Source organism: Bos javanicus, chromosome 26 (assembly GCF_032452875.1).
Source record: "Bos javanicus breed banteng chromosome 26, ARS-OSU_banteng_1.0, whole genome shotgun sequence".
Classification (NCBI taxonomy): Eukaryota; Metazoa; Chordata; class Mammalia; order Artiodactyla; family Bovidae; genus Bos; species Bos javanicus.
The window spans coordinates 38,667,082-38,693,505 of record NC_083893.1 but is presented as its reverse complement, the minus strand read 5'-3'; the positions used below and the strand labels follow the sequence as shown (position 1 = coordinate 38,693,505).

Below are 26,424 nucleotides of genomic sequence, written 5' to 3'. Positions count from 1 at the left end.
GCTAGTAATGCTCAAAATTCTCCAAGCCAGTCTTCAGCAATATGTGAACCGTGAACTTCCAGATATTCAAGCTGGTTTTAGAAAAGGCAGAGGAACCAGAGATCAAATTGCCAACATCCGCTGGATCATGGAAAAAGCAAGAGAGTTCCAGAAAAGCATCTATTTCTGCTTTATTGACTATGCCAAAGCCTTTGACTGTGTGGATCACAATAAACTGTGGAAAATTCTGAAAGAGATGGGAATACCAGACCACCTGATCTGCCTCTTGAGAAATTTGTATGCAGGTCAGGAAGCAACAGTTAGACCTGGACATGGAACAACAGACTGGTTCCAAATAGGAAAAGGAGTTCGTCAAGGCTGTATATTGTCACCCTGTTTATTTAATTTATATGCAGAGTACATCATGAGAAACGCTGGACTGGAAGAAACACAAGCTGGAATCAAGATTGCCGGGAGAAATATCAATAACCTCAGATATGCAGATGACACCACCCTTATGGCAGAAAGTGAAGAGGAACTAAAAAGCCTCTTGATGAAAGTGAAAGTGGAGAGTGAAAAAGTTGGCTTAAAGCTCAACATTCAGAAAACAAAGATCATGGCATCCAGTCCCATCACTTCATGGGAAATAGATGGGGAAACAGTGGAAACAGTGTCAGACTTTATTTTTCTGGGCTCCAAGATCACTACAGATGGTGACTGCAGCCATGAAATTAAAAGACGCTTACTCCTTGGAAGGAAAGTTATGACCAACCTAGATAGCATATTCAAAAGCAGAGACATTACTTTGCCAACAAAGGTTCATCTAGTCAAGGCTATGGTTTTTCCTGTGGTCACGTATGGATGTGAGAGTTGGACTGTGAAGAAGGCTGAGCACCGAAGAATTGATGCTTTTGAACTGTGGTGTTGGAGAAGACTCTTGAGAGTCCCTTGGACTGCAAGGAGATCCAACCAGTCCATTCTGAAGGAGATCAGCCCTGGGATTTCTTTGGAAGGAATGATGCTAAAGCTGAAACTCCAGTACTTTGGCCACCTCATGCGAAGAGTTGACTCATTGGAAAAGACTCTGATGCTGGGAGGGATTGGGGGCAGGAGGAGAAGGGGACGACAGAGGATGAGATGGCTGGATGGCATCACTGACTCAATGGACGTGAGTCTCAGTGAACTCCGGGAGTTGGTGATGGACAGGGAGGCCTGGCGTGCTGCTATTCATGGGGTTGCAAAGTCACGACTGAGCGACTGATCTGATCTGATGGTCAGCGCTAAGAGAGGATGTTATTGGTGCTCAATGCCTTGGCATCTAAATTAATTTGGGAACCAGGGAAGAATCCTGGCAGAAGTGACATTTAGTATGAAGGAGAAATAGGTTGTTGTTGCCAGAGTAAGGAATGGGTGGTGGTAAATTTCCAAGTGAAGTGACGGCATGCCCTGGGTTGGAGGCGGGAGAGAACTGTTTCAGGCACTGAAAGACACAGAGAGAGGTGAGAGATGGGTCTAGAGAGACAATGGCAGCCTGGTCTGGAGTGGATTCTCCGTCTCCATGTGGCTTTTTTTTTTGGGCTGCCTGGTACATCTTACAGGATCTTGGTTCCCTGAACAGGGATTGAACCTGGGCCCTGAGCACTGAAAGCATGGTGTCCTAACCACTGGATCACCAGGGAATTCCCTCCATGGAGCTTCTGATGAGTGTTCAGAGTTTTCTTTTCTCTAGACTGCAAAGTCTGAGAAGGCAGGAACCAAATCTGTCCTGCTCACTGCTGCATACCTACCTATGGAGTGCCTGCCTTTCGAGTCTGGCACATAGTAATGGTTTGTTGATTATGGTTTATTGAATGAACGTATAAACATGAACCTTAGTTTAACTCTGAAATTTATTATGTTCATCAGTACAAATACCTTCATTATAGCATTCTTGTAAACAATGAATGTGAAAGTATTTCAGTAAACTGTGAAACATGATACTTGTTTTAAAGCTGTGAAGTATTATGTTGCAAATATGTATAATGTAGTACTTCAGTTGAACCCTTAACAACTGTGTTTTTTTTTTTTTTTTTGAGAACCTTATTTATTCCACTCAAGTCAGAAAAATCCTACAAAACACTGTATTAGAGAAAGTATCCAGTTATATACAGTATAAACGTAGCTTGATTAGGGGGAAAAAACCTTCATCAGCCTGATTACATCCTTTTGCCACTTCCTGAGTGGCTTTTAGCATTATTCAGGTTGCTTGTTTTCCACTAAGTGAGCATTAATCAACAGCAAGTAATTATGCTTTTCTCCAGGCCCATAATAGATCCCATCTTGTCCCTCTTTGTGTACTAGTCTATTTTCACCAGTGAATCATCATCTCTATGAAAGGAGGCATCGTGCTTATTTTTATCCCCAGCATCTCACGTTATGGCTGTTAGCTGGTATTGAATACCTGTTAGTTGAGTTTAATAGGTAAATTTATCCTAGAAATTGACATTATACCTTTACTCATTCAAAAATATGGTAACAGGCTCTAAATACTTTTCATGCACTTACATGGTCCTTTGGTATTGCTGCTGCTGCTACTTAGTTGCTTCAGTCATATTCGACTCTGTGTGACCCTATGGACTGCAGTCCACCAGGCCCCTCTGTCCATGGGATTCTCCAGGCAAGAGTACTGGATTGGTTTGCCGTGCCCCCCTCCAGGGAATCTTCTAGACCCAAGGATTGAACCGGGGTCTCCAGCATTGCAGGCAGATTCTTTACCACTGAGCCACGAGGGAAGCCCCATTTGGTGTTGATATATTACCAAATGCTTCAAATGCAGTCTTCCCTTGGTATCTACAGGGGATTGGTTCCAGTTCCCACCACATATCAAAATGTGCAATACTCAAGTCTTATGGCATAGTATTTGCACGTAACCCTATCACATCCTCCTATATAATTTAAATAATCTCTAGATTACTTATAACTCTCAATGCAGTGTGAGTGCTAAGTTGCTTTAGTCGTGTCTGACTCTTTGCGACTCTATGGACTGCAGCCCACCAGGCTCCTCCCTCCATGGGATTTTCCAGGCAAGAGTACTGGAGTAGGGTGCCATTGCCTTCTCCATAATGCGGTGTAAACCTATGTAAATAGTTGCCAGTAACAAATTCAAATTAGGCTTTTTGAAATTTCTGGAACTTTTTCCCCAAATATTTTCTATCTGTTGCTCTTTTAAGGCATTTTATTTTTTTTGGCTGTGCCACGTGACTTGTGGGATCTTAGTTCCCCAGCCAGCAATTGAACCTGGACTCTCAGCAGTGAAAGTGCAGAGTCCTACCCATTGGACCTTCAGGGAATTCCCTTCTGAATATTTCTGATGCATGTCTAGTTGAATTTGAGGATGCAGAACTCCACAGGTGTGGGTGCAAAGGGTTGAACTTTTAAAATAACTTCAAAGAGAAAAGGATGAAGATGTAGAAACACTGGATTTCATTTTACCTCCCAATTTTCCAGTATTTTTGTTTCAGGTCTACCAAATAATGAGCAATAATCAATAATAATTTTACCATTTTCTTTGAGATATGATAATGGAAAGTTAAGAAAGTTGGAAAGCTTTTTTGATACTTAGGCCAGGTTTCTTTTCATTTTATTCTGTTATATACCTTTCTGGTCTACTGAAAAAGTTTTCTATCTATAGCATTTAAAAGCTATATTTGCTCTTATGTTTAGCTCTTTAATTTTGACTTAATTATTGTATACACAAATAAGTCTCTTGATCTTGTCCTATAAAACAGTTCCCATGGCTTTTTAATAACTACTGCTCAACTCTGCTCTTATTTTTTGAGGTGTAAGCTCAGGGTGATCTAATCATTTGGAAGAAGAATTCTCTGAAATGAATTTTAAAGTAAAGAATTTTTTTTTTTTTTAGAATTCGTGATTTATTTTTTGTCTATGTCTGCATTTCCCAAATATTCTTTCTAGTGATAAACTTAAATAGAAAAACCTGTGCTGAGACAGAAGGAATGAGGGGGAAATGCTTTTTGTGTGTATATACTGTAGTTTTCTCATTCATTAATGCGGTACTCTCATTAATTTACACATCCCATCTATTATTGTGGTGGTGAGTTTAGTCACTAATTCTGTGTCCGACTCTTGTGACCCCATGGACTGCAGCCTGCCAGATTCCTCTGTCCATGGGATTTCTCAGGCAAGAATCCTGGAATGATTTGCTATTTCCTTCTCCAGGTGGTCTTCTCCACCCAGGAATCAAATCCACATCTCCTGCATTACAGGTGGTCTCCTCTATTGTAGGCAGATTCTTTACCTCTCATTATTACAAAATGTGTAATAAATTTGCAACAATTTATTCCACTGCTGCTTTCTGAATTTTTCTTCTGAACTTATTTTTTTTGGTCAAGCTGCAGGGCATGCAGGATTTTCTGTTTCCCTGACCAGGGATGGAACCCATGCCCTGGCAGTGGAAGTGCGTAGTCTTAACCGTTGGACCACTGCCTGGCAAGTCCTAGAACTCATTTTGAATAATTAGATTAAGTTTAAATGGCTTTCAAGTTCTAGGTATAATGTTTGAACATTAAAGTTGTTCATCAAAAATAGAAGACCTGTAGCGAAGGGCCTGTTACAGAATTTTTTCATTAACACTTTTCTTAGGTTTGTGTGCAGTATATGCTCAACATAAAGGCGACGACACTCCCATGTATTTTCAAATATTTTGAGGGTCTGGTCTGCTGCATGTCTTTTCTCCCCACGCCAGACTGCTGTCTCCAGTATATCCCCAACCTTCAGGTCTTGGCTCAAAACGAGCCCTTTCTGAGGGCCCAGGTACTCTCTGTGTCACCAACTTTAGAATTTTATCTAGATGTGAAAAAAGCCTGCGTAGTTGTTTAGTTACTTATTGCAACTCTCCTCCCCATGCTAGTCCGTCATGTGACAGGTCTCCACTAGAGGTGAAAATCCTTGGCCTAATTATATGTTCTCTGCATTTGTGATAAGCGAATAAATTCGGTATTTTATTTATTTATTTATTTATTTTTTAAATTCGGTATTTTAACTCAGCCAAGTCAGTATTCTTGCCTGGAGAATTCCAAGGAGAGAAGCCTGGCCGGCTACAATTCATGGGGTCGCAGAGAGTCGGACAGGACTGAGCGACTTAATTTTCACTTCCAAGTCAGATCATTCTCTTCCCTAGGCGAATGAAACTCCAATACTTTGGCCACCTGATGCCAAAAACTGACTCATTGGAAAAGACTGATGCTGGGAAAGATTGAAGGCGGGAGGAGAAGGGAACGACAGACGAGATGGTTGGACGGCATCACCTACTCGATGGAGATGAGTTTGAGCAAGCTCCGGGGAGTTGGTGATGGACAGGGAGACCTGGCGTGCTGTAGTCCATGGGGTCGCAAAGAGTCGGACACGACTCAGCTGACTGAACGGAACCGAACTGAGGCGAATGAGACCTGATTCTAACTTTGCAGGACTCCGCATAAATCTTATTAGAGGAAGACTGCGCTTTCTCGCCAGACAGTAGTTATGACCCAAACTGCGTGTTTCTCACCCCTATTCTCACTCGAGGAGCTAGGGGCCTGAGAATCTGCTCCCCAACGTACGTCTTGCAGAATCCAGAGGTGGAACCCGAGCGCCCGTCAGCCGAGCACCGCCGCCACGTCAGCCGGCGCGCGTGACGCCAACGCGCTTACGCGCGGGAGGGGCGGGGCGCGCCCGGAGGCCCGCCCCCTACATCCGGGGCCTAAGCGGCGGCGGCGCCGCCGCGCAGGGCGGGTCACGTGGTTCCTTCCTTTCCGTCTCTGGCCGGCTGGGCGCGGGCGACTGCTGGCGAGGCGCGTGGAGCCTCGCGTTGGTTCCCCTTCGTCTCCTCTCCCGGCCCGGGACCCCGAGGATTCGCTGACGCCGGGTGAACTGAGCCTGCCGCCAAGATGCCGGCCTATTTCCAGAGGCCGGAAAATGCCCTCAAGCGCGCCAACGGTGAGGAGGGGATCGGAGCGCGCTGGACTGGGGCGGCCCGAGGCCTCGGAGGTCGAGGGGGCCCGGGCCTGGTGCGCGGTGTGCGGCCGCCCGACTGTGGCTGCACGGGAGGCCCCTGCAGCCTGCCCGCCGCCGACCCAGCCGGGGGTTGGGTATGGTATACCTTCTCGCTCCAACTGACATGGGAGGTAGAGCGGGGAGGGTGGGAGGCGCGGAGCCGGGAACCGTCTCTCTGCGGGGCTCGCCTTCCTCCCGCCGCCTCCCGGTGAGTCTCGGGGGGCAGGGTGGCGGCGTCGCGGCTCCGGAGACAGGCCGACGCGGGCCCGAGCTCCTCTCTCTCCTCGCCTCTGCTGGGCACCCCCTCACTCCAGACCACGGGGCCTTGTGCGCTTCGGCCCCGCGCCCCCGGCCGCCATCTGGGAGTGCCGGGGAGGAGGAAACATGGCTCCCTCCCGGGGACAATGCACGCGAGAACCTCGGCTCCACCTCCCGCCGGGCCGGGAGGCTTGGCAGGCCCACCTCCGGGCCCTCCTGCGGACGCCTCCGCGCCCCCGAATCCAGCGCCGCGCTTTGCCGGCTCAGGACACTTCCCCTTCCGACCCCTCTTCTTCGCTTCGGGGACTCGGACCCCTTTAACTCGTTCCCTATTTAAAAAAATTTTTTTTTCTTTTGGCATTGATTATTGGCTGTTGCGAAGCCTACTCCGAGTCTCAAGGAAGTTGGGACAGAGTTAATACTATAAGAGGGACTTGAAGTTTCAAAGATTAGGAAAGTGAGGCCTAGGAAGACTGGTTTGCCCAAGGTCACTCTGGGAGTGAGTTGTTGAGCTAGAAGCCTAACACCAAGGTCTCTGAACTTCAAGATCCATCGTGGTTCTCTCCCCCCGCCCCCACTATTGCGCTGCTGCTTGGGATTATTTCCATATGTGTGCTTGAGTCGGCGGCACTGTTGGGAAAACTTGTGTGTGTCCTGATCTGTTCAAGAGGCATTTATTACGTTGCCATTACAGGGGGTGCAAATGTATTCTCTGGTCTTCCAATAGATTATTATTTAGGGTTTATAAGTGTTAGAGCGTCCATTGCTCTTTCATTTTCACGCTTCCTCAAGCCAAACGAGTTTTGGGTCTTACCCCTGTTGTGGATCGATGTACCGTGTCTGTTAACCCTTTTATACTTATGAAGCTTATTTTGTTAGTTCGTTTGAAAATCCTCTTAGGAAAAGGTCAGTTTCAGTCAGTGCGTACAGTTGATACCACTGATAATCTGTCAGGGCCAGAGAGCTGTTTGTCGTATGCTTGTTATTTTTACTGTAAGTTAACAATTTCGGGGATAAGTAACCGTCTGTGGAATAGGATAATGCCGCATTCTGTGGAATAGAGTAACTGTTCCAAAAAACAATGGAAACTACAACTTTGATCTAATCACTCACTCTGATCCTCCATGTAAATAGTTTGAACAGGCAGGAAGTTTACACGTGCTGATTAATTTATAGGAAAGAAAATAAGATTGAGATGGAAATTTAATCCTACAAAATAAACTAGCAAATTTAGGGAAAGCATTATTTCTTAAATGTTTTGAAACTTAAGAGAATTACATATTGTGGTATACATATGACTTGGGTGAAATTACTACTATAGATGTGTTTTACAGCCCTTTGAATGCTTTACCAATACATTTTTTTCCATGTTAATTGGCTGAAGCACTGTAATCTCCATGGCCTAAATACTACATATTGATGTGTTCAAGCCTTGTATCCTTCACTCCTCCCTTTTGAATCTATATGAACTTAATATTTCAGTAACTTTAAAATTAGAAGTAATGTATGTTAACATCTTAAATCTTTTTTCACAATTTCTAAGTTGAAATAGATTTGATTCATGAAGAGCAATTTGTGAAAATGTCAGAAATTCAAGTAGTGCAAGATGAGAAAGACATGGGGATGGGGTCTTCAATTTGTTAGTGTAGTTTTTGTAAAAGGCCTTTTAAAAAGCTGTTAGATGAGTGCTGGTATGGTAGAGAGGCCTTCCTTTCAAGTAGTATAATTTCTGTACCTTTCATCTTAGATCCTGTTTTAGTATCAATGAGCAGAATGTGGATGGCATATGACACTGTTGACAAAATTTTATAAATAGGGTAATCAGAGCACATTTTATTTTTAATGGGAATAATCTCATTTATCTATAACATTTGTAATATCAAATCAAATCACATTTAGATCCCATCCATTAGAGTATCCTAGGAGAAGGCCAGTGGCACCCCACTCCAGTACTCTTGCCTGGAAAATCCCATGGATGGAGGAGCCTGGTGGGCTGCCGTCTGTGGGGTCGTACAGAGTCAGACACGACTGAAGTGACTTAGCAGCAGCAGCATTAGAGTATCCTAATTTAGGTGTAGAATGGTTTGTCAGAGCAGTAGTTTTGGAAGCAGTTGGAAAACAAGCATTCTGGAAAATGAGACGGAGTCCCAGCAGTTACCGGCAAGAAATTTGCATACCCCAGAATCATTCAGAAAAAGCCCCCTTTCCAGTTCATATTGATGATAGTGCCAGCTCTGTTGCTTCTGACTGTATAATGGCCTTTTAACTTACACTCTACAACCAGTGTCTTAAAAATAAAGTTGTTATTAAGCCCACAAATTATGTAACATTATAGTTTATCTACTTGATCTGTTACACAAATAACCTAGTAAAATTGAAGGGCTGACCTAAACTTTACTATAGGTAGATACATAGATCACTCACTGTGTCTTTAAGAATGCCTACCCTCCTAGGAATAGTTTGTAATTCCAGATTTTATTTTTAAGATGATAATCAATCTGGAAACGAACGTTTCTTTAAAGATTGCAGTACAGCTTTTAGTGTGTGATAGTTTTCTCTCGCACAGCCTCAAAAACTTGTTTTTTTCCCCCTAATTAGATGATTGTTTTGGAATTTGAAAGTATTGGATTTGGAATCTTAATTTGACTAGCTATTGAGGAAATGAAAAGTACTTTCAGTTTTATCACTAAACAAGACTTACTATTTTTTTTAAGTGACATTGTTACCACAGTCATTTAAAAATAAGAGATTGGGAATTATTTTTGGCTAGTTTGTTATTTTGTCACCACATCATACCGGGGCCAGCTCTTAAATTTAACTCTTGGTGCCTATTTTGCAACATATTGATAGTGCTTATATACAGTAGTATGGGTTTTAAATCCTCAGTGTAAGATTGGGAATTGGATATAATAAATTATTTTGGTGGGCTGCTGTGATACCCTTAATGTAAAGGATAAACGTAAAAACATTTACTCCCCAATTTTTGGCTGATAGAAGCTTTTTCTGTTAAATAGTTGTGAAAAAACACTAATATATTGTTAAATTTTAAAATAACTGTGTGTGCATGCTCCAGGAAGATGATAAGTAGGTCCTTTCCTTGAAACAGAAAAGGCTTATTCCAGCAAAGTATCTAGTTGTATTTAGTGTTACATCTTTGATTGGGAGGGGTGTAATAAAATTGACCCAAGTGAAAATGGCCTTGCCCCCATATTGGCAGATATGATATTGAGGTTATTGAAGTATTGAAGAGGGGTTTATATTTATTTGCATGTGAGGAGTTTGGTTTGGTATAATATGGGATGACTTAGGATATTGTGTTAAAAGATACTGACTTCAATGTGTTTTGTGATTTCTCCTGTATAAAGTTTTAAAAATATACTAGAATAGAAATATTGTTTATAGTTTTCCTGGAGGAAGGAATGTTCAGAGGCAGCATTCCTGAGAGATGTGATGATTGGAAGAAGAAATGAGTTACTAAGTAAATCCTTCAGATAGGAGACGTTTTGGTCTGTGTTTGCCCTAGAATAGTTATATCTTAGATAATGCTGTACATTGTTAGGTCAATGCCTAAAACAATTGTCAACGATTTTTTTTTTTTTTTTTAAGAAAAATGAACATTGATTTTAAAAAACAGATGTGTTTTAACTTTTTTATAGTGTAAACTAGTGTTCTGCCAAATTATTGTCAAATTTTCAGTGGAGAAATTTTTGTGTGTGTGAAATTTGGTACTTAGTTTTAAGTTAAACATAACCAGAAAAGAACCACCCGTAGTCTGTTAAGTGTATTGAGAAAGTTTAAAAAAAAAAAGAAAAAAATATGATAAATTTTAACTTTGGTCAGAAATGTAATGGAGGAGCTTTTGCTTTTCAAAACAAGCAGTATACCCAAAATCTGAGGTTGGAACAGATTTTGAAATATTGCTACATACAGAATGCCATCAGATTTAGGCAGTGAATTTTTAAAAGAGTATACATTTGTTTGTTCTACATTCAAAAATTTTTTTCTCAATTAAAAAATAAGCTTTTAATTTTAGAAGTTTGAGATTTACAGAATTATTGCAAAGATAGTACAGAGGGTCACACCACACACAGATTCTCCTGTTAATAAATATCTTAGATCTGTGTGGTATGTTTGTTACAACTAATGAATCAATGCTGATACATTATTATTAAGAAAAGTCCATACATTGTTCTCAGCTTTCTGTAATGTCTCCTGTGTATTTCAGGATCCCACCCAAGATACATTACATTTCGGTGTCTCCTTAGGCTCCTCTTGGTTGTGGCAGTTTCTTAGATTTGTTGGTGGCCTTGACAGTTTGAGGAGTATTGGTTGTCAGGTATTTTGTCTCTTAGCTGGGATTTGTCTCAGTTTATTTCTCGTGTTTAGATTGGGATAAATAAGTGGAGAGATACTTTGTGCTCATGGATTGGAAGACTAAATGCTGTTGTCAGTTCTTCCAAACTTGTTATAAAGGTTCAGTGAGATCCCAGTGAGCTATTTTGTAGGTATCTACAAGCAATTCTGAAGTTTGTATGGAAAGACAAAAGGTGTTACATAGCCAGCTAGTACTGAAGAACAGAGTTGGAGTACTCACACTACCTGACTTCAAGATTTTCTGTCAGGCTACAGTAATCAAGACAGTGAGGTATTGGCAGAAGCCTAGGCAGGTCAGTAGAGAAATGATAAAATAGAGCCCTGCAATAGACCCACATAGTCCATTGATCTAAAAGGAACATAGTCAATCTAATGTTTTTTCTACCTTAAGTCTTAATACAAACTAGCAAGAAATGCATCAGCCAGATTGTGACTGAAGTTACACTTGCTTTTTCTGCCTATTCAAGGGGGAGATTGTTACCCTCATGACTTGAATCTCTAGAACTTTATAAAGTAACTTAGATATAATTGGTGCAGAGGAATTGAGTGAAATCTAGTTTTACGCATAGGTCATATTTGAGATAGTATCAGTTTTTCATTTTTTTACCTTGGCATAGTGTTAGAAATCAAAAATAAATTGTGACCTCAAAGGAGATGGTAATAGGTTGGGAAATTAAAACAGCCAAGTTAAAAAGCAAGATTTAGGTTTTTATATAGCATACATAATTAATTTTCTCCTGATTTACTTTTCCAGAATTTCTTGAAGTTGGCAAAAAGCAACCTGCTCTGGACGTTCTTTATGATGTTATGAAAAGTAAGAAACATAGAACATGGCAAAAGATACACGAGCCGATTATGTTGAAATACTTGGAACTTTGTGTGGATCTTCGCAAGAGCCATTTGGCTAAAGAAGGCTTATATCAGTATAAGAACATTTGTCAACAGGTATGAACAGCTGGGTTTTTATATTTTAGTAAGTGCTTTTAGTCATTTTGGGAGGCATTTACCTTTCATATTTACTGTTTTATACCATAAAGTTTGCTTTTAAAATATTTTTTGGTTTGTTGGGAGACGAGTTTTATTTATTTATTTATTGGCTAGGTGAACATCAAATCTCTAGAGGATGTTGTCAGGGCATATTTGAAATTGGCAGAGGAGAAAACAGAAGCTGCTAAAGAAGAGTCCCAGCAGATGGTCTTAGACATAGAAGATCTGGATAATATTCAAACTCCTGAGAGGTATGTGGGCTGAATTGCTAAATAGATCTTTCTCATTGTTTTTCTTCACATTTGTCTCCATTGTCCCCATTTGAAGTAAATGTTTATTAGAAAGAATGCTTGTCTTTGGAATTTTAAATGTACAGTAACTTCAAGTCACGTACTGTTCAAAGTTCATAAAAGTGAAAAATTAAACCATCTGATAGGGTGTATACTAATTTAAATGGCTTTAATACAGATTAAGAATTCAAATACTTGGACTAAGTGATAGCTTTACAGTATGTTTGAAGTTGTAGATAGAATTTGAACTATTTTATAATGATTGTTGGTTTTGGTTTTATAATCATATGGCAAAGTAGGAAACCATGTCTAAAATTGTTTTCAACATTTTTAAATATTTTTGTAGTGTTCTCCTAAGTGCTGTAAGTGGTGAAGACACTCAGGATCGTACTGACAGATTACTTTTAACTCCATGGGTTAAATTCCTGTGGGAATCATACAGACAGTGTTTGGACCTTCTTCGGAACAATTCTAGAGTAGAGCGTCTCTACCATGATATTGCCCAACAAGGTAAAACAAGAACTGCTTTGAAAAGTTGACTCAAGCATAGGTTTTGCGAAAGGTTTAACTGTTAAAGTTAATCTCCTTTTCTCTGTAGTACTTACTTTACATAGTTTTAATTCTTTCTTTAGATGATTGGCATTCATTTGGATATTAAATGAGAAATTTGTTTCATTAGTCAAGGTAATTCTGTGTTTTCCATTGATGTCTGAAGCACCTTTTAAAGTCATTTTGGAGTTTTCTAAGTGACTGAAAAGATAAACTTTTCTATTGCTTTCTGGCAAACTTGATTCTATCAATACTTTTGACTCTATAGCATACTCTTCAGCAAGCTACTTAACCATGTACTGGGTTTCTAAGGTCTTTCTGAGCTCCGGAGTGTTATTGAATATAGAACTAAACCTTATTGAAGACTCAGGATCACCGTAAAAAGTATCCAGTAGTTAACACTCCATGCACTTTTAATCTGGAGAACTGTATTAAGTTTGTTTTCCTAATCTTGTCTTTTTGCCTTACTGTTGCAGCTTATCGTCCTGTCAGTGCAGCCTTTTAACTATATATGACATGAGTGGCTCTTGGCTTTTTCTTACTTTTAGCCTTAGGCACAAGCTTGTCACCATTTTTAATATGGCATTTGTTTTTGTTTATTCAAGTTTTAAGTGATTATGTGACTGAGAATAGCTTACTAGGAGTATTAGAATCTGTTTCATTTTGCCCACATGGCTAGCATTTAACACAAGGCAACTAGGACCTTTTGATAACAGTTGCGTTAAATATTAACTTGTAGTTAAACTGCATCCTTTTGTTTCAGGCCTATTGAAATAGAAATACTCTTTTTAAGGGATTGACAAAGGACATTCAAAGAAGTTATTTTAGTATTGCATGTATGATAGTAGAAAATTATGTGTTTTAATGATAGAGCAGGTAGTTCATTTATACATCTGCACAACTGAAATTAGGTTACCACAGACCCCCAATTTGTATTATTCCGTTTCAGTTAGTGCAGAAGCTTTGTTTTCTAGTAAAGTAGGTAAGAGAGTTAATTGTATTTCAGACGAGAATTTTTTTGCTCTTTTAGGGTTTGAAGTGATAAGTGTTTGAAAGGTGAGTCCCTCTTAGACCTAAACTTAAATAGCTTCCTTAGCTCTCAGAACCGTTTCAGTCTTAGACCAGGACTGATGACTGTGTCTAAAAGGTGCTCAGGGCACATTAAGTGAGTTACAACTGATCATTTCTTAAAACTGATGCTGAGTTTGGTAAATCTTGTTAAGATAACTGACCTTAATACATGAAATAGAACCTGTTTAAATACTAAGTTTATGGTGGAAAGTACCTAATATATTTTACAATTTATGCTTATAGCTTTCAAATTCTGCCTCCAATATACCCGGAAAGCCGAATTCCGTAAGTTGTGTGACAACTTGAGAATGCATTTGTCTCAGATTCAACGCCACCATAACCAAAGTACAGCAATCAACCTTAATAATCCAGAGAGCCAGTCTATGCATTTGGAAACCAGGCTTGTTCAGTTGGACAGTGCTATCAGCATGGAATTGTGGCAGGTATGTTGTGAACTATTTTGGCTTTTCTTTGTAGTAATAATAACCCATATTACCTTTTCTTCTCTTAATGAGTATCTGCGTCTTGGTGTCTCTTGGTTAATTTCAGTAGCTAGGTAACAGATTTGAGGTTGTCTAATGGAGAAGGAAGAGTTTGGGACAAGAAGTCTCAGTTATTTTGGTTCTTGATGCCTGCTGTCAATTCCAAGCCAAATCATCTAATCTCTTTTTCAGACCTCAGGGCTCAAATTGTGGCTCAATGCCTAGAGAGTATGCCTTTACAAAATTTTGTAAATAATTTCATGGTAGTTTTGTCTCTGTTTACCCGGATTTAAAAAAATCAGTTGGTCTTTCCATCTTATTTTAATAGTAATTTATTAAGTACTGATGGCAACAGTTGAGAAATCACAAAGACAGACTTGGCCTTCACCACAGAGAGTTGGAGAAATGCAGCCCGAGACTGTCCCCTGGATCTCTCAGTGCTGCACAGACTTGGGAAGCTTGCACAGTGAGGATGCTACATCAGAGATCTTGGTAGTGGGCATTTTGTTGTCCACATGGACTTTTTTACGCTAAGGATTCTGCAGACATTTTCTCATGAGTTATTTTTATATATTTGATTCCCCCACCAAATCTTACTGAAATTGCAGAGGAAGAAACTAAAAATTGGTAGTTTTCAGCCAATGAAAATGTGATCTGCTCTCCCATATTTTCCTTTTCTGCAGGTACACCCTTAAGATACCTGAACTAAAGGAAAAAATTTTAATAGAAGACAAGTAAAACATGCCTAGTATGGAAAAAATGATAAGTAAAAGGAAGAAAATATTTATTCATTATCTTAACACTCAGAAATAGCCTTTATGTTGTGTTTTATGTCCTTCCAGATTCTTTAAAAATATATTCCCCCAAGTGGTACGATACTCTTTAAAGGCACGGGCAGTCTAAGAAATTGTGTTAGTTTTCTGAGATATATCAGATAGTTAAATTATGAATAAAAAGAACCACACATGAAGGTATTTTATTTGCCATTTTTATTCTTAAGTGTAATATATTTTAAGTTTCATAGATTTTTGTTGTTGTTTTGTTTGTTTAGAATGTAATGACTGTAATTTATACCACTAATTTTAGGAAGCATTCAAAGCTGTGGAAGATATTCATGGGCTATTTTCCTTATCTAAAAAACCGCCCAAGCCTCAGTTGATGGCAAATTACTATAACAAAGTCTCAACTGTATTTTGGAAATCTGGAAATGCTCTTTTTCATGCGTCGACACTCCATCGTCTTTACCATTTATCTAGAGAGATGAGAAAGAATCTTACACAAGAAGAGATGCAAAGGTAAGAATCTTATTGTTGGATAGTATTGAGATATAAAAGAACTATCTTGTAAATGGCATGATAATGTTAGATTAGGGTTCTCAGCTGCACTGTTGACATTTGGGGCTGGTTATTTCTTTGTCAGGGGACTGTGTGTTTAGGGTCTTTGGCAGCATCCCTGGTTTTCCCACTGGTTGCCAGCAGCACGCCTTCTAACTGTTAACTACCAAAAAATCTCAGTGGTATTCTTGGGCAGTATTCTTGGTCTTCGGTAGCTATCTTTTATCTGGTAACCAACCCTCCAGTTGAGAAAATGGAATGTTAGGAAAGGCAGTGTTAAGGTATTAGCTTCCTTAACTGAGTGTAGGTATTTAGAATCTAGGAACTGATTAGACCCCCTCCCCCCAAATGAGTACTTTTATCAAGTAACTTCCCCCCCCCCAGCTATACAACATTAACTCTGTAAATAATTGGCATGTGTATTTTTATGTAGATAGACTATAACCTAACAATCTAAAGACTTTTATTTTTTTAGCATTACATATATACTTTCAGTCATGTTTGCTTTTTATTATACATTTTAGTTGGGTTTAGGCAGCTCACATGCCGTTTCTTACTGGCAGACCATGTTATTTCGGTCTCTAATAGAAGTACATACACCAAATTGTTTTTCTTAGCTTGTAAGCAGTGCATGAAACCAACTGAGTTTTTTCTAGTGTATATGGCAACCCACTCCAGTCTTCCTGCCTGGAGAATCTTAGACCGAGGAGCCTGGTGGACTGCAGTCCATGAGGGTTGCAAAGAGTTGGGACACGACTGAGCAACTAAAACTTGGCACTTCCGTATATATATATGTATATTTTGCCACACAGAGCATCACGTGGGATCTTAGTTCCTCAAGTAGGGATTGAACCTGTGCCTCCTACATTGGGAGCTCAGAGTTTTAACCACTGGGCCACCAGGAAAGTCCCTTAAAAAACTATTGAGGACAGTGTTCATTATGTCATTCACTATCTGTTATATATGTAATCCTTGTTTGTTGGAATAAGGGAAAAAACTTGATTTTCTTTATTTCTATAGTCTTCTGTTAGAAAAGACTGTAAGAGTGCTGTCATAATCATCAGGCTGTTTGGCTATATGTGCATTATTTTCCTTAACCCTCCCAACACCTTGTGACTTAGAAAATCAAGTATCTTGCCTAGGGTTCCAGTTGGAAATGGTGAAGCTGAGATTCCAACTCTTGACTCGTGGGCTCCAGAGCCCGCAGTCCCTGGTGTCCTCTGGTGCTCCAAATTCACCCCGAGTTTTGTGTTTTAAGGAAGCTAACGTTTAACTTTTGCCCTCAACTCCCATAAATATGTTTTTGTGATCCTTGTAACTTTTCCCTCTTAAGTGTTAGTTTTTTCTTAGTTTTAAAGTCTTCCCTAATAGTTTTTATAAGGAAGTAGGGGTATATGCAGGTGTGTCTGTGTTGCATTCAACACAGTCTTTCTCTTTAGCTAGAAAGCACTGACAGTAGTAAGTGGGTGGGTGAAGTTCTGTTTCTCCAAGGGTTCATTTTAGGATAATCCATTTCTTTTTTAATTAATCCCATGCTTTGATAAACACTTAGGAGGCCAGTTCATAGTGGTGGTATACATATTCTATCACTGGCATATTGTACTAGATAATTAGAGAAGTATCTTTCTGCTTATCGACATTTGCAAATTTAACAGATTGTAACTTTGTTCTCCAGAATGTCTACTAGAGTCCTTTTGGCCACTCTTTCCATCCCTATTACCCCTGAGCGTACTGATATTGCTCGACTTCTGGATATGGACGGCATTATAGTTGAGAAACAGCGTCGCCTTGCAACCCTGCTAGGCCTGCAAGCCCCACCAACGCGAATTGGCCTTATTAACGATATGGTTGGTATAAGTTTTAGCACTCTTTAACAGCTTTGAACAGAACCCTCTATGATCAGGTTTTATAATTTATGATTAAATGCTGAGAATTCTGATGCATTGCCAGGGGATTCTGATGCATGGACAAGTTTGAGAAACATTGGTGTAAGTCAGCCCTGTGTTGAGGTGAGATGTTTTGTCTTGAATGAGCTGGAGTTAAATTGGATGCAGCAGACAAGACTCAGATTAGCTTTGAGGAATAGCATGGGCCCCTTGATAAGGGAAGTATGATGGGCAAGAACAATCATGGCTTATTTCAGGGGTACACTGGACTGTCTAATTCAGTGGGAATTTATCATGTTAGTGTCTGTTACCTGCCAGGCAAGTGATAGTTAAATGGAATTTGTAGTCCAGAGGAGTTTGATTCACAGTAGTTTGACTTAGTGTTTACTGTGGTACACCTCTAGCAAATTACTTCAGGATAAGAGAAAAAAGAGAGATGCTAGAGAATATAGGCCTTATTCCTTCACTGGCAGGGTCAATCAGTTTGGATAAAAGTTAATATACTTTGTATATGGCGATAGTTTTCTCTTTTAACAGTTCTCTGTTATAGTAGCAAGACAAGTTCCCTTTGTGGTAAATTTTTCAAAAGAACTAACTTAACCTATGAAATGATATTTCTTTCTGAATGCCTTCATGTTTTATTGTGCTGCCATTTATAAAAACCGGCTTTGTGTGTTGGCATGTTTTTATGGGACTGAATTAGGATTGCTGCTGCTGCTAAGTCGCTTCAGTCGTGTACTACTCTGTGCGACCCCATAGACTGCAGCCCACCAGACTCCCCCTCCCTGAGATTCTCCAGGCAAGAACACTGGAGTGGGTTGCCATTTCCTTCTCCAGTGCATGAAAGTGAAGTCACTCAGTCGTGTCCGACTCTTGGCGACCCCATGGACTGCAGCCCACTAGGTTCCTCTGTCCATGGGATTTTCCAGGCAAGAGTACTGGAGTGGGTTGCCATTGCCATCTCCTGAATTAGGATTAAACGTAATTAAATAAGAGCATTGTATTTAGGAAGAGGTCTTAACTAGCAAATAAGTATTAAAAAAAATTGTTTTAAATACTGCAAAGTGTGCCTGATGGAAGTATTATCCATATCTGTTGAGCTCATGTAGCATACCTTGATGTTAAAGGTGATCAGTTATGATACTGATGTAGGAATCTGTTGGTGGGGTCAGGATCAGTAGGCAGGACATTCACGTTTGGGTCCTCATTGGACCCATAAATAAATGCCTATAAGGCGGCTTCTAGTTGGTGTCAGATGAATGGCTTAACTAGATGTCAGGAGGCACTTTATAAATCTTGAGTTCACTCTATGTACAAGGTCGAGACCTGAGTATTAGGTTTATGTAGCTAAATTCATAATCACCTAGAGAATGATTCTAGTATCTCAGGAACAGACTCAAAAAGTTCCTAAGAGATTGTTAAGCTTGGGAAGCAAGTATACTTCAGTAGATGATGATAGCCTGTCTCAGTACATTCCTTATTTGGAGGGGGTGCTCAATGGAAAATCCAGAACATTGATTTATTTAAAATACAAGTACAGTTGATTCATAATGTGTTCATTTGCTGTACAGCAAAGTGATTTAATTTTATATACATTCTTTTTTATATTCTCTTCCATTGTGGCTTATCTTGGGATACTGAATATAGTTGTGCTACTCAGTAGGAAATCTTGTTTGTCTATTCTGTGTGTAACAGTTTGCGTCACTAAACCCCAGCATCCCAGTCCATTCCCCTGCAAGCATAAGTCTGTTCTCTCTATCTGTGGGTCTGTTTCTGTCTCATAGTTTAGGTTTCACATGAAAGTGATCGTATGGTGTTTCTCTCTCTGACTTCACTTGGTGTGATAATCACTAGTTGTATCTGTGTTGCAGCAAATGGTATTACTCCATTCTTCTTTATGACTGAATAGTGCTCCGCTGTGTGTGTTCTTCATCAGCTCATCTGTTGATGGATGTTTCGGTGTCTCCATGCCCTGGCTGTTGAGAAGGGTGCTGCTGTTCACAGTTGTAGGGGTGCATGGATCTTTTTTGAATTATTTTTTCTGGGTCTATGCCCAGGAGAAGGATGGCTGGATCATGTGATAATTCTAATTTTAGTTTTCTGAGGAACTTCCATACTGTTTTTGTTAGTGGCTGCCCTGATTCCCATTCCCATCAGCAGTGTGAGAGGGTTCCCTTTTCTCCATACCATGTCCAGGATTTGTTATTTATAGATTTCTTTTGTTAATGGCCATAGAATAGGTGGCCGTTTGTGTTGATGAGTTTTTATCATTTCTTGAGTTCTTATCATTTCTTTATCATTTCTTGATGAGTTTTTATCATTTCTTGATATAGGGACTGATGTCCCATAACCTGAGGGCAGGTTACACAAGCTACAGCTTTATTGTGCAAGGAAGTTCTATTCACATATCAACTTAAAATATGATTAAACTGTAACATACATTTTTAAAGTACATGTCCTAAGTATAATTGCGTAAATTCTCAAAAAGATTTTTCTATTCACCACTTTTTCCTATTTCCTCCAAGAGTAGCCACAGTCCTGATTTATAACACCACAGATTAATTTTGCCTGTTTGTGTATTTTATAGGAAATTTAAATCTCACATAAATATGTCCTCATTGGTGCGATATATTCATGTATTGAATATAGTTGTTATTTTTTTGACTGTTTCTGTATATTATGTGAATCAGGGCCTGTTTTGTCCTGAGTTTTTTCTTTTGAGTTTGTGGCTTTCTGAGCAGTGTTGCTGTAATAAGTTTTCTCTGATACAGCCATTTGTAAACTGGTATTTACTTTTTATTGATAATAAACTGATCTGTGTTGGCCACATGAATTGTCTTTGTACATATTTTGATTGTATTGATGAGTTTTTATTTCCTTTGTAAATTCCTGTGGGGTTTCACTGTAGAGAGCTGCATAATTTGGGGCAAAAGACTCAACATAGTGGTCCTGGATTTCTCTTTGGTAAATTTAGAGGTGGTTGAGCTAGATAAATACCAGTCATTTCCCAGATCTCCAGTCTGATATTTTTATTTAATTTATAATCAATTCAGAATCCCAGTTACAAAATACCTTCAGCAGTTAATCCTTTTGTTTTGCTTACTGTAGGTCAGATTCAATGTGCTACAATATGTTGTCCCAGAAGTAAAAGACCTTTACAATTGGCTGGAAGTCGAATTTAACCCACTAAAACTCTGTGAGAGAGTCACAAAGGTAAGCTTTGGTTATGTTATCATGTAGCCATCCCTGTTACGGTTTTACCTTGTATTTTCTTTTTTATTGGAATGTAATTGCTTTACATTGTGTCTGTTTTTCTGATGTACAGTGAAGTAAATCGGCCATATGCATGCATATGTCTTCTTCTGTCTTGGACTTCCTTGCACCCTGCTCATCACAGAGCACCTGCTGAGCTTTATGTGTCTCGGCTTCCCACTAGCTGTTTTCCACCCGGCAATGTGTACTTGTCAGTCAGAACCTCCCAGTTAGTCCCGTATTTGTTAACAGAGGAGTGTTATCCTATGTGTTCGAATTCGGTGCACATTTCATTGTCTTTTTTCTTTGTGTCGAGAAAAGATATTTCTGATGTGCTAAATAAACCTTTGGAGGTAAATTAGCAGCATGACTTAATTTAGCCATTGCTGTCAGTCACCTTCACACAAGAGTAAGTAGCTTCCTGTTATATTTTGTATTTCTTTGCATTGTGTGGTGATTTTGTCTGTGAAGAAAATGAAGAAGTATCACAAGTGTTTTAGTATTTATTGTAGAGAAAATATAACTCTTTTAATGGATTTTATAGGTTCTCAATTGGGTTAGGGAGCAACCTGAAAAGGAACCAGAGTTACAACAGTATGTTCCACAACTGCAGAACAACACCATACTCCGGCTTCTCCAGCAGGTAAAGATGGAAAGATGGATGTTTCGTGGAACAGCTGGGAATGTTCCATTGATTGTTCTGATCACAAAACTAAAAAATTTAGAAATAGCCGAGAAAAAAGCTTCCTCAAATTCTAACCCTCACCAAAATTATTTTATGTGTTTGATTTGAAAACTAGTTATTTTACAGAATTCATAGCTGCTTTTGTCTCTTTTTGTTATTAAAGAGTTAGCCATGTACATCTTATTCCTTTTAATACCTACGTAGTTTTTCATTGTCTAAAAGTACCATGGTTTGTTTATTCAGACTATTGGTGGAAATTTTTTAGTTTTTTTGGCCATAATAAGTTGAAATAGTGAACTTCTTTACAAGTATCTGCATACTTCTGTAACTTTTGTAGCTAAGAAGTGGAGTTAGTCATAGTCTACACATTTAAAACTTTTTTTAATAGATCCTCAGAGATTGAATTCATGGACCCTCCCACCAGTAATGAAGAAAGCTTTTTTTCCTGCTAACACTAGTATTGTCAGTCTTTTAGTTTTTTTTGGCAACCCTGTGGTATGTGGGATCTCAGTTTCCCAACCAGGGATGGGTCCCGTACCCCTCACATTGGACGCGTGGATTCTTAACCACTTGACTGCTAGGGAAGTCCCAGTATTGTCAGTCTTTTAACTATTGCAGTTCAGCTTTATACTTAAGTTTGAATATTATGGTTTACAGTATGATTTAAATGATCCTGTTGTGTCTTCCATTGTTTCGTTGGTGGTGGAGAGCGTTTACTATATGTTAACTTCCATATTTGTGCACATGTCATTGACCTGCTTTCTCTCTTGTATGTGAGCAGTGTTATTTCTTCTGTGCTATACAAATAATTGAAGGCTAATTAGCAGTATAACTAAATAGTAATACTGCCAGTCTCCTTCAGACAAACAGTTTTATTAAATGTTCAGATAAATTAGGTAAGTAGCAGGTCTCTATCTACAAATATGTGACCATTTAGGGTTTTTTGTTTTTACGGAACTAGGATTTGAAAGGATTATGTGATGGTTTGAAATATGGCATAATCTTTTCATTAGCCTTGGATTTTAATTCTGGCTCCAGCAGTGCATGTTTACATACTCTGAGCTTCAGTTTCTTTTCTTTGAAAAATAGGCTAACTTTCTAACTTTCTACTGTTCCACGAGACTCCACGTAACAATGGCTGAGTAAATGATAGCTATTATTACTAACCTTGTGTTTCTTATGCAGGTGGCACAAATTTATCAGAGCATTGAGTTTTCTCGTTTGACTTCTCTGGTTCCTTTTGTTGATGCTTTCCAACTGGAACGGGCCATAGTAGATGCAGCTCGGCACTGCGACCTGCAGGTAGGTGCTTCCAGGGGACACTGAGGTGGTGGAAGGCCTAAGGACTAAAACACATACTCTTTGTTCTCTGCTTTTGGTAGAGTGGCACTGTTTTAAAGCTTTACTGAATTGAGGTTTCTAGCTTTGATATTTGACATTCTTCAGTGGATTTTTTTTTCTTAAAGTTGAAATTTTAATCAAAGTCACTCGTTTGTATAAAGACTTTATATTTGCATGTAGATTTAACTATTGATAATACTCTTCAATTTTCATAGGTTCGTATTGACCACACTTCTCGGACCCTTAGTTTTGGATCTGATTTGAATTATGCTACTCGAGAAGATGCTCCAATTGGTCCTCATCTGCAAAGCATGCCTTCAGAACAGATAAGAAATCAGCTGACCGCCATGTCCTCAGTACTTGCGAAAGCACTTGAAGTCATTAAGCCAGCTCATATCCTGGTATGCATCTGTGGGAGAAATGGATGATGGAATTATGAGGGGCCCTTTAGGTCTTTGACAAAAAGGTTTGAAATGATATCTCAGAGAAGGGATTTATTATATATTTCCTCTTTAGCTGTGTTTGATACTTTTGATATTTTGTTAAATATCTTTGTCAGATAACACAGATCATTGAGCTGCCTTCTGTGGGTCAGAATAACAGGTTAAGGTGATCATAGGAGTACTGTGATGAGTGATAACAAACCACAGCTGATGACCCTCCACATAGGGAGGACTGTGATCATGCCTTGCCTTTCTGTTTAAGTTGTTTGTGAACTCTGTTAGTATTTTCTCCTTGGCTTGAACACTTTATAGTACACGTGGTTCAGATAAAAGTTGGCCTAACAGATAAAGGTTCTTCAGCTATGTCATTGCTGTTAAAGACTTTGAATAGTTGTAGCATCATAGTATTTGGTGCTAGAAACCAGTAGTTGAATAACGTCATCCTCTCTTTTTAAATGCAAATACATGTTAGGATAATACATTAGGAGTATGTAGCAGTATTTTTGGTATTGGATACTGTGCTATGTCACTTAAAAATATTTTTAATGCATTTGTTCTTGAAGCAAGAGAAAGAAGAACAGCATCAGTTGGCTGTTACTGCATACCTTAAAAATTCACGGAAAGAGCACCAGCGTATCTTGGCTCGCCGTCAGACAATTGAGGAAAGAAAAGAGCGGCTTGAGAGTCTGAATATTCAGCGTGAGAAAGAAGAACTGGAGCAGAGGGAAGCTGAACTCCAGAAAGTGCGGAAGGCTGAGGAAGAGAGGCTGAGACAGGAGGCAAAGGAGAGAGAGAAGGAGCGGATCTTACAGGAACATGAACAAATCAAGAAGAAAACTGTTCGTGAGCGTTTGGAGCAAATCAAGAAGACGGAACTGGGTGCCAAAGCATTCAAAGATATTGACATTGAAGTATGTAGCGTATTAATAAATTAAAATTCCAGTTTTATTCAGGTCTCTTAGAAGCACAATTCTTCACCATTTATTGGTTTACTTTAGGTTATTTGGTTATTTTGCTCAGTTTGATTACAGCTATTAATAGTTCATTAGTCTATGAAATAAGCATTTGTTTTGGTGACTCCACGGTTTTTAGTCACTGTTGAAATGGAGTTTGGATACAATAGAATACAGGAATAAGAAGTAGGTGTTATGATTACATTGTTTTTCCTCACAATCAAATAAGCCTTTTTAAAACATTTTTCTGTTGCCTGAATTTACCCATTGTAAGCATTTGCCCTTTTGAAATAAAGTAATTTAGGATCCATTTCTAGAAAGAAATGGTGCTCCATATTGACTGGTATGCACTTCTTTTATACTCTTATTAATTGTGGTACATTTCTGTTACTTTTTCAGGACCTTGAAGAATTGGATCCTGATTTCATCATGGCTAAACAGGTTGAACAACTGGAGAAAGAAAAGAAGGAACTTCAGGAACGCCTAAAGAATCAAGAAAAGAAGGTAAATGAAAGAACTGGTGAACTTTAACGTGCCAAGTTAAAAGATTTTTTTTAACAACATTTGTTTTCATGATACTCAGATTGACTACTTTGAAAGAGCTAAGCGTTTGGAAGAAATCCCCTTGATAAAGAGTGCTTACGAAGAACAGAGAATTAAAGACATGGATCTGTGGGAACAACAAGAAGAAGAAAGAGTAAGGCTTTAATTTAATTGTAATATTTTTAGACTGTAAGCAAGTATAATAAAGCCGGTAATGGGAAAAGGGTTTCAAATTGATTTTTGTATTATTTCACCAGAAATTGTGCTTTAGTGGCTGTATACAGACAGGTCAGTAGACATTTACAAAACAGAGATTAAAAAATGAAACTTGTAAAGTACAAAGGATAGCTGAACTTTCTTTTTTTTTTTTTTTGAAAACTGCTTTATGGAGATAATAATTCACAGATTTAAAGTGTGCAATCGACATTTTTAGTATACGGAATTGGGCAACAATCTGATTTTAGAACATACCCCAAAGGAAACTTCATACCATTAGCAGTCGCTCCATTTTCTCTCCACTCCTTCAGCAGCCACTTAGCTCCTTTCTGTCTCTAGGCTTGCCTGCCTTGGGTATTTCGTACAGGTGGAATCATATAGTCTGTGTGTGTGAGACTGACAGCTCCTTCAGGAGTTTTATTTGTTTATATGTACTTAACAGTACAAAAGCAACATTTGCAAATGCTTATAGTGGCCAAATTTGTAGTAAAAATGAGTGACCTCATTTTGGTTAAAAAAGTAACCATAGGCAGGAGACAACGTATATCTGTGCTGGCTGCCTCCTCTTGCTTTCGTTGGATTGTTGTCATTCTGGGCCTAGTGTTAACCATCTTTTCCAGTTTTCTTAGAAGTTGGAATTTGTGTGATAATTCTTTTAACACGAAACTAGAGAAAGCTTGAGAGGATTTGCTGCTTTTTTTTTAAGTTAATTTATTGAAACAAAATTAAAAAAATTTTTTTTTGCTTGTGCCTCATGGCATTTGGGATTTTAGTTCCCTGATCAGGGATCAAACCCACACTCCCTGGAGGGGCCAGAGAAATCCCTCCAGTTGCTTTTAAAGAAGAAAATACAGTAAATAATAAAGCCATGAAGTATTTGTTGTTTTATCACACACAATTTAGTTCTTCCTCCATAAATTTTGTGGTTGTCTTTGTTCAGTCTCTTAAGTCCTGTCCAACTCTTTGTGACTCCATGAACTGCAGCCCTCCAGGCTTCTCTGTCCTTCATTATCTCCAGGAGTTTGCTCAAACTTGTGTCCATTGAGTTAGCGATGCTATGGTGCTGTGGGGTTAAAGCTGTTTCTTACAGATGCCCCACGTCTTTTTTATTCATCTTCTGTTCCTCATTGTCATCCTAGGGATCTGTTGGTATGGCAGGGGCAGAATGGAGGGGGCAGAGGAAATACTTACACTTCTTCAAGAATATCTGTCAGAAATTTGGGATAAATTCATAATCAGATGATTAGCACTTTGAAATTTAACTTTGTATCATGTGTTTGCAGATTACTACGATGCAGCTAGAACGGGAAAAGGCTCTAGAACATAAGAACCGGATGTCACGAATGCTTGAAGACAGAGATTTGTTTGTAATGCGGCTCAAGGCAGCACGACAGTCTGTTTATGAGGTGAACTTTTTGGTTTCAGGGAAACCTTTATTCGTGAGCTTTTGCCTTAAGGATTCTTCAGTGTGGTGGTACATTCTCTGTCTTGAGCAAACATAATCATCATTCAAATAATATTTTAATAGAGATGTCTTGAAATTATTTCCTAGACTTAAGTAGCCATCACTATAAAAGGATTTTTTCTGAAGGTGAAAATAGACTGCATTAAACTTGCCTTTGATACAAACTTTTGTTCTTTGATTCAGAAAGAGAAAAAAAACTAGATCGAAAAGTCCTGCTCTTAGACTCTGATTTAATCATTTATATAAATCCACTATGTATAGATAATACTGAGAATTCAAAGTTTTA

At 39.0% G+C, this 26,424-nt stretch overlaps 1 protein-coding gene and 2 non-coding genes across 3 annotated transcripts in view; all 3 read left to right on the top strand.

Annotated features, from left to right (window-relative positions):
• Positions 1 to 5,731: 5,731 nt before the first annotated feature.
• The window catches only part of EIF3A (eukaryotic translation initiation factor 3 subunit A), a 31,677-nt gene continuing 10,984 nt past the window's right edge, over positions 5,732 to 26,424 (top strand). The window contains exons 1-15 of the mRNA XM_061403625.1: positions 5,732 to 5,952; positions 11,396 to 11,586; positions 11,743 to 11,879; positions 12,265 to 12,428; positions 13,782 to 13,981; positions 15,107 to 15,315; positions 17,030 to 17,201; positions 20,349 to 20,453; positions 21,037 to 21,135; positions 22,363 to 22,479; positions 22,734 to 22,919; positions 23,525 to 23,872; positions 24,314 to 24,418; positions 24,498 to 24,611; positions 25,957 to 26,079. Coding sequence (XP_061259609.1) covers positions 5,904 to 5,952; positions 11,396 to 11,586; positions 11,743 to 11,879; positions 12,265 to 12,428; positions 13,782 to 13,981; positions 15,107 to 15,315; positions 17,030 to 17,201; positions 20,349 to 20,453; positions 21,037 to 21,135; positions 22,363 to 22,479; positions 22,734 to 22,919; positions 23,525 to 23,872; positions 24,314 to 24,418; positions 24,498 to 24,611; positions 25,957 to 26,079 — 2,319 coding nt within the window. The 5' untranslated portion in view covers positions 5,732 to 5,903. The remainder of the gene's footprint in view (positions 5,953 to 11,395; positions 11,587 to 11,742; positions 11,880 to 12,264; positions 12,429 to 13,781; positions 13,982 to 15,106; positions 15,316 to 17,029; positions 17,202 to 20,348; positions 20,454 to 21,036; positions 21,136 to 22,362; positions 22,480 to 22,733; positions 22,920 to 23,524; positions 23,873 to 24,313; positions 24,419 to 24,497; positions 24,612 to 25,956; positions 26,080 to 26,424) is intronic.
• On the top strand, positions 20,774 to 20,901 carry LOC133239702 (small nucleolar RNA SNORA19). The gene has a single exon (XR_009733947.1). It is a non-coding gene; the product is annotated as a small nucleolar RNA SNORA19 (small nucleolar RNA).
• LOC133239701 (small nucleolar RNA SNORA19) lies at positions 21,916 to 22,045 on the top strand. Its single transcript, XR_009733946.1, has one exon. It is a non-coding gene; the product is annotated as a small nucleolar RNA SNORA19 (small nucleolar RNA).